The sequence below is a fragment of the Polyodon spathula genome, chromosome 26 (genome assembly GCF_017654505.1).
Source record: "Polyodon spathula isolate WHYD16114869_AA chromosome 26, ASM1765450v1, whole genome shotgun sequence".
NCBI classification, from domain to species: domain Eukaryota; kingdom Metazoa; phylum Chordata; class Actinopteri; order Acipenseriformes; family Polyodontidae; genus Polyodon; species Polyodon spathula.
The window spans coordinates 20,838,325-20,845,824 of record NC_054559.1 but is presented as its reverse complement, the minus strand read 5'-3'; the positions used below and the strand labels follow the sequence as shown (position 1 = coordinate 20,845,824).

Here is a 7,500-nt window from a genome sequence, read left to right as displayed (position 1 = left end):
TGTTTGTGTGCGGAACCAACGCCTTTAACCCTCTGTGTGCCAACTACTCCGTGAGTACTGGCCCCCGCTGCACTCTGAGACACCCCTTTGTGTGTTAATGAAACCTCTGCTCAGTCAGGGAACCTTATTTCTTGATGAAAGAATTGTGCCACTTTCATACTATTTAAATCTGGTCCCACGTGTCTTTACAGTTTGCATGGCTGCAGTGCCTGGGAGTCGTTCAGTGTAGTTAGGCTTCAGTTTGACCTGTGCATTATACCACCTTGTGACTGTAATTATTAGATGAACTGCATTGATTCTCTCAACACAAACCAGGGCTGACATTCCAGGTTTACTGTGCTCCGGTCCATAGCATGTCAATTCAATCTCGGGTGTGACTCAGTAAAACCAGGAGGGGCTCAACTGCTCTGCAACAGGTGCCTGATTTCCATGTCATGCATAGTGATGTGCAAACTCTCCCGAGAGACTGGCTGGAATCACTGTTGTTTTTTGTTGGTTGTTTTACACTCCACACTGATGCTGCACACAGTGGGCTTGCTGCTTGCTGCAGCTGCTCCTGGGCTCCAGTTTCTGAGTGGAGAGGCTGCTGCAGTAACCACCCAGCCATGTGAACCCTGCGCTTGCTGCAGCTGGTGTTGGGGTTTCAGCAGCATATTTCTAAGCAGTGGAAGTGTTTCGCTTTGCACAGCTGTCATAGTTCTGACAAATGGCTCGACACAAGAGCAAGGAGACAGGCTGGCAGAGGGGGGGTGGAGAGTGAAGAAGGGCAGGGGGGCGCTACATCCCAGTCTATCACACGCACACTCAGCTCTAACCCACTAGCCCACACTGCCTCCCAGTCTCTCAGCTCTAACCACTAGCCCACACTGCCTCCCAGTCCCTCAGCTCTAACCACTAGCCCACGCTGCCTTCCAGTCTCACAGCTCTAACCACTAGACCACACTGCCTCCCAGTCCCTCAGCTCTAACCCACTAGCCCACACTGCCTCCCAGTCCCTCAGCTCTAACCACTAGCCCACACTGCCTCCCAGTCCCTCAGCTCTAACCACTAGCCCACACTGCCTCCCAGTCTCACAGCTCTAACCACTAGCCCACACTGCCTCCCAGTCCCTCAGCTCTAACCACTAGCCCACACTGCCTCCCAGTCCCTCAGCTCTAACCACTAGCCCACACTGCCTCCCAGTCCCTCAGCTCTAACCACTAGACCACACTGCCTCCCAGTCCCTCAGCTCTAACCACTAGCCCACACTGCCTCCCAGTCCTCTCAGCTCTAACCACTAGACCACACTGCCTCCCAGTCCCTCAGCTCTAACCACTAGCCCACACTGCCTCCCAGTCTCTCAGCTCTAACCACTAGCCCACACTGCCTCCCAGTCCCTCAGCTCTAACCACTAGCCCACACTGCCTCCCAGTCCCTCAGCTCTAACCACTAGCCCACGCTGCCTCCCAGTCCCTCAGCTCTAACCACTAGCCCACACTGCCTCCCAGTCCCTCAGCTCTAACCACTAGCCCACACTGCCTCCCAGTCCCTCAGCTCTAACCACTAGCCCACACTGCCTCCCAGTCTCTCAGCTCTAACCACTAGCCCACACTGCCTCCCAGTCCCTCAGCTCTCACTGCTAGACTACACTGCTTCCATCCCAGTTCTCAAGAGAATTGGTTTAGGGTCCAAGGAAAATCTTTTTTTCCCCAGAGACACAATCAAATCAGTTTGTAGAACAAGTGCATTCAGTTAAAGGGTGGTTCTGTTTAATGGGAATTGAACCAATTTGGTTCCCTCTGCTCTGTTTGGTTTGAAACGTTTTGAACGCCCCTTGTAAATAAATAAGTAAATAAATAAATAAATAAAAGGTATAATAATTCTGCAGCCTGTCCGCTCCCTTCTAGGGCCAGCCGTACATCTCCCCCGAGGGAGTGGAGCTGCGTCTCTGCAGAGTGAGAATTGATGGAACCCAATAAAAGCAGCACTTCAATGGGCAATGAACACGCTCCTAATTTCCAGAGTCTATCACACCAGAGTGCAGCCCTCAATCTTGTTCCATCGATACGGAAATTTATAATTCCGGCCATAATTTAAATGTCAATGAACCAATTTGGTAGGCCAGTCTTTCTGCAGTCTAAACGTTTTGCAAGATGGCTTGCTTCTTTACAGCCAAGAAGGGGTGACTCCAGGGCTGTGCTGAGGGGTCCCGACACGACTCCCTCACCCCCACCGTGGCTCCTCCCCCCCCCGTGACTCCCCTTCCCTCGTGACTCCTCTCCCCAGGGACTCTCCCTCCCGATACTCCCCTCCCCCCGAAACTTTCCCTCCCAATACTCCCCTCCCCCCGAGACTCCCCTCCCCCTGAGAGACTCCCCTCCCCCCCGTGACTCCTCTCCCTCGACTGAGGAGAGGGGCTGTGAGAGGGAGGGCTATAAGGGGAGGGGAGCTCTGAGAGGGAGGGCTATGAGGGGAGGGGGGCTCTGAGGGGAGGGTGAAGCTCTGGTGAGAAGGGGGCTCTGATGGGAGGGGCTCTGAGGGGAGGAGGAGGGCTTTGATTTAGTCAGGCTTTATATGGACAGGATCTGCCCCCTAGAGGGTAGTTTATAAATATTTTATGTTCAAGGATCTCAAAAATATATTGTGATATTACTATATATTTCTATAATCTATAGACCCAAATACAGTGCAGGTGTTTTGTAGAATACAGTGTAGGTGCTGTGTAGAATACAGTGCGGATGCAGGGTAGAATACAGTGCGGATGCAGGGTAGAATACAGTGCGGGTGCTGTGTAGAATACAGTGCAGGTGCTGTGTAGCAGGGTAGAATACAGTGCAGGTGCTGTGTAGAATACAGTGCAGGTGCTGTGTAGAATACAGTGCAGGTGCTGTGTAGAATACAGTGCAGGTGCTGTGTAGAATACAGTGCAGGTGCTGTGTAGAATACAGTGCAGGTGCTGTGTAGAATACAGTGCAGGTGCTGTGTAGAATACAGTGCAGGTGCTGTGTAGAATACAGTGCAGGTGCTGTGTAGAATACAGTGCAGGTGCTGTGTAGAATACAGTGCAGGTGCTGTGTAGAATACAGGTGCTGTGTAGAATACAGTGCAGGTGCTGTGTAGAATACAGTGCAGGTGCTGTGTAGAATACAGTGCAGGTGCTGGGTAGAATACAGTGTAGGTGCTGTGTAGAATACAGTGCAGGTGCTGTGTAGAATACAGTGCAGGTGCTGTGTAGAATACAGTGTAGGTGCTGTGTAGAATACAGTGCAGGTGCTGTGTAGAATACAGTGCAGGTGCTGTGTAGAATACAGTGCAGGTGCTGTGTAGAATACAGTGCAGGTGCTGTGTAGAATACAGTGCAGGTGCTGTGTAGAATACAGTGCAGGTGCTGTGTAGAATACAGTGCAGGTGCTGTGTAGAATACAGTGCAGGTGCTGTGTAGAATACAGTGCAGGTGCTGTGTAGAATACAGTGCAGGTGCTGTGTAGAATACAGTGCAGGTGCTGTGTAGAATACAGTGCAGGTGCTGTGTAGAATACAGTGCGGATGCAGGGTAGAATACAGTGCGGATGCAGGGTAGAATACAGTGCAGGTGCTGTGTAGAATATAGTGCAGGTGCTGTGTAGAATACAGTGCAGGTGCTGTGTAGAATACAGTGCAGCTGCTGTGTAGGATACAGTGTAGGGTGTTCACAAGTTTGCCCCTCTCCAGGAGGTGGATAGTGGCTTGTATGGAGCTGCTCCCTGACCGTGTTCTGTAGGTAATCGGTGCGGTTCTGCCTGTTTCAGACGGACTCTCTGGAGCTTCTTGGGGACACGATCAGCGGGATGGCGCGCTGCCCCTACGACCCGAAACATGCCAACGTTGCCCTCTTCGCAGGTCAGACAGGCCAGATTCTCTGCCACCTTTCTGATGTCAAAACCAAAGTTTGTGCATGACTCAAAGCTTTGTGAATAGGATCTGAGTCTCTTAGCACTGTCTGCATCTCCTGTGTTGTCTGGTTTGTTCCAAGTTGTATTTTGCTCCAGTCATATCTGTTCCCTTTTGCTGTCCACTTTGCTCCCTGGAACTGATCTCAGTGTATCCTTTGTTTCAGGTGGAAACCTGTTCACGGCGACAGTGACAGACTTCCTGGCGATTGACGCTGTTATTTACCGGAGCCTGGGGGACGGTCCAGCTCTGCGCACCGTCAAGCACGACTCCAAGTGGTTCAGAGGTAGAGCCTGTCCTCCTCGGTGACAAGCATCCAACCCAGAGCTTGAAACTCACACAAGCCCTGCTGCACAGTGCTTCACATAAACCCATTGAAACTCACACCAGCCCTGCTGCACAGTGCTTCACATAAACCCATTGAAACTCACACAAGCCCTGCTGCACAGTGCTTCACATAAACCCATTGAAACTCACACCAGCCCTGCTGCACAGTGCTTCACATAAACCCATTGAAACTCACACCAGCCCTGCTGCACAGTGCTTCACATAAACCCATTGAAACTCACACCAGCCCTGCTGCACAGTGCTTCACATAAACCCATTGAAACTCACACCAGCCCTGCTGCACAGTGCTTCACATAAACCCATTGAAACTCACACCAGCCCTGCTGCACAGTGCTTCACATAAACCCACTGAAACTCACACCAGCCCTGCTGCACAGTGCTTCACATAAACCCATTGAAACTCACACCAGCCCTGCTGCACAGTGCTTCACATAAACCCACTGAAACTCACATCAGCCCTGCTGCACAGTGCTTCACATAAACCCATTGAAACTCACACCAGCCCTGCTGCACAGTGCTTCACATAAACCCTGCTCTTGTTTGTATGAAGTGGGGTGTATTAATGGGGTTCCCTCTGTGTTTCAGAGCCCTATTTTGTCAGCTCTGTGGAATGGAGGGGCCACGTCTACTTCTTCTTCAGGGAGATGGCAATGGAGTTCAACTACCTGGAAAAGGTAATGAGGACTTTTACAATTGAAAAAAAAAAATTAAATGCTGAATGCATTTTCCAAGGTTCACTCCCACTCTCACTCTCACTCTCTTACACTATTGATCTCACTCTCTTACTCTGACTCTTCTCTCTCACTCTCACCCTGACACATTATATCACCCTCTCACTCTCCAACTCATTCTCACTCTCTCACTCTCTCACTCTCTGACTTATTCTATCACTCTCTGACTTGCTCACACTCTCACTCTCACTATCTCTCTCACTCTCACTCTCTGACTTATTCTATCATTCTCTGACTCGCTTACACTCTCACTCTCTCTCTCTCTCTGACTCTCACTCTCTCAATCTCACTCTGACTTACTCTACCACTCTGACTCGCACTCACTCTCACTCTCACTCTCTCTCATTCTCCCATGCTCTCTCACTCTCTCACTCGCTCACTCTCACTCTTTCACTCTCATGCTCTCTGACAGGTCCTGGTGTCTCGCGTGGCCCGTGTGTGTAAGAGTGATCTGGGGGGCTCTCAGAGAGTGCTGGAGAAGCAATGGACCTCCTTCCTCAAGGCTCGGCTCAACTGCTCGGTCCCGGGAGACTCTCTCTTCTACTTCAACGTGCTGCACTCCACCACTGGGGTCCTGCAGCTGGACGGGAGAGACGTGGTGCTGGGGGTCTTCTCAACACCGTCCAACAGGTAGAGGGGGAGGAGGAGGGGGAGAGGTATATAAAAGCTAACACAACTGTCTTAGGGGGTGACAACTTCAAGCTGTAGTGGTACTGGGATTTGTTACCTAGCATTTGGTGTCCCCTGGTGGCAAAACACTGGACTTGCAATTTATTGCTGATGAAGTTTTTGTCTTAAAGGGAAAGTCAGGCACGGCCCCACTGCTAGCTCCCTGGCACATGACGAGCAGGGGGTGGGGGTCAGGGAGAGCGGCTGATTAACACTGCAACGCCAGTGTGGTTTTCATGCAGATGAAGTCGTTGGTATTCATGGCAGGAACGGGCAGGTCGCTGTAAATGCCAACTTTAATATCATCAGCTGCGATTATAAATGGGCGTTTGCTGTTGTAGTGAGAAAGTGGAAAGAAGATTAATTTGGAGGAAGAGACAGAGAGCCGTGATCTATAACAATCTATAACAGGAGGCTGCTGCAGCTGCAAGAGCTGACTGGCATATCTACAGTGTATCTATCTTTATAACCAATCTTCAGTGTGGGATCTGGGAGCAGAGGACGTCCTCGTTACTAAGAAGCTGGGCAGCAGTGCCAGAGAGCTGGGAATTCATTACTTTACTGCTAAAAATCTAAGGATTATCCAATTACAATGTGTATTATAGATTCCCTTTCAACACTCACCCACACACCCAGCCCCTAGGGACTGGTCCCGATGAACAGAAGCACATGTCAATGATCTCAAGACAACGCCACATTCAGCTTCACTCTGAACAGCTGCTTCCACACAGGAGCTGTGGGGATCACTGCAATGAGATGAGCCTCCTGCAGCCCAGCGAAACACATTCACTCCTGTCATTGACACAAGAAATGAGCCTCCTGCAGCCCAGCGAAACACATTCACTCCTGTCATTGACACAAGAGATGAGCTTCCTGCAGCCCAGCGAAACACATTCACTCCTGTCATTGACACAAGAGATGAGCCTCCTGCAGCCCAGCGAAACACATTCACTCCTGTCATTGACACAAGAGATGAGCCTCCTGCAGCCCAGCGAAACACATTCACTCCTGTCATTGACACAAGAGATGAGCCTCCTGCAGCCCAGCGAAACACATTCACTCCTGTCATTGACACAAGAGATGAGCCTCCTGCAGCCCAGCGAAACACATTCACTCCTGTCATTGACACAAGAGATGAGCCTCCTGCAGCCCAGCGAAACACATTCACTCCTGTCATTGACACAAGAGATGAGCCTCCTGCAGCCCAGCGAAACACATTCACTCCTGTCATTGACACAAGAGATGAGCCGCCTGCAGCCCAGCGAAACACATTCACTCCTGTCATTGACACAAGAGATGAGCCTCCTGCAGCCCAGCGAAACACATTCACTCCTGTCATTGACACAAGAGATGGGCCTCCTGCAGCCCAGCGAAACACATTCACTCCTGTCATTGACACAAGGCAATTCATGCACAAGACATCACAAAGTGCTCTACAGTGGAGAAAAAATTGCACTGCATAGAAAATCTTGAGCTTGATAAATGAATCAAACAGCAAACAGAACTCAGCCTGCAGCCAGAGATGCAGTTCAAGCTGCTGTTTTTCACATTCATTAATCATTTCCAATTAAGTCGAAGTCTGTGTCTGTTTTTGCAATACATACACAAACACAGAGGTGTGTCTGCCTGAGGCTTATATTGAGTCTCAAAACCATTCCAGCAAAGTGCATGTGTGGGACCACCTGCTGGCTGGATCCCGCTAATACACAGAGCGTGCAGTAAAGCTCATCGCAGTCATTCAGCAAACGCAGATGTGAATTAAAACTAATTGGAGATAATTAGTGGTTTCACTCGCCAGCATTTAAGATGTGATTCTAATTAAGGTTCTGGGGAAGATGATTTT

The 7,500-nt window shown here is 50.2% G+C and overlaps 1 protein-coding gene across 1 annotated transcript in view; it reads left to right on the top strand.

The window, feature by feature from the left end:
• Positions 1 to 7,500, top strand: part of LOC121301067 (semaphorin-6B-like) — a 48,712-nt gene that overhangs the window by 32,390 nt on the left and 8,822 nt on the right. The window contains exons 7-11 of the mRNA XM_041230180.1: positions 1 to 50; positions 3,768 to 3,858; positions 4,076 to 4,195; positions 4,843 to 4,931; positions 5,401 to 5,618. The exon at positions 1 to 50 is cut by the window's left edge and continues 52 nt beyond it. Coding sequence (XP_041086114.1) covers positions 1 to 50; positions 3,768 to 3,858; positions 4,076 to 4,195; positions 4,843 to 4,931; positions 5,401 to 5,618 — 568 coding nt within the window. The remainder of the gene's footprint in view (positions 51 to 3,767; positions 3,859 to 4,075; positions 4,196 to 4,842; positions 4,932 to 5,400; positions 5,619 to 7,500) is intronic.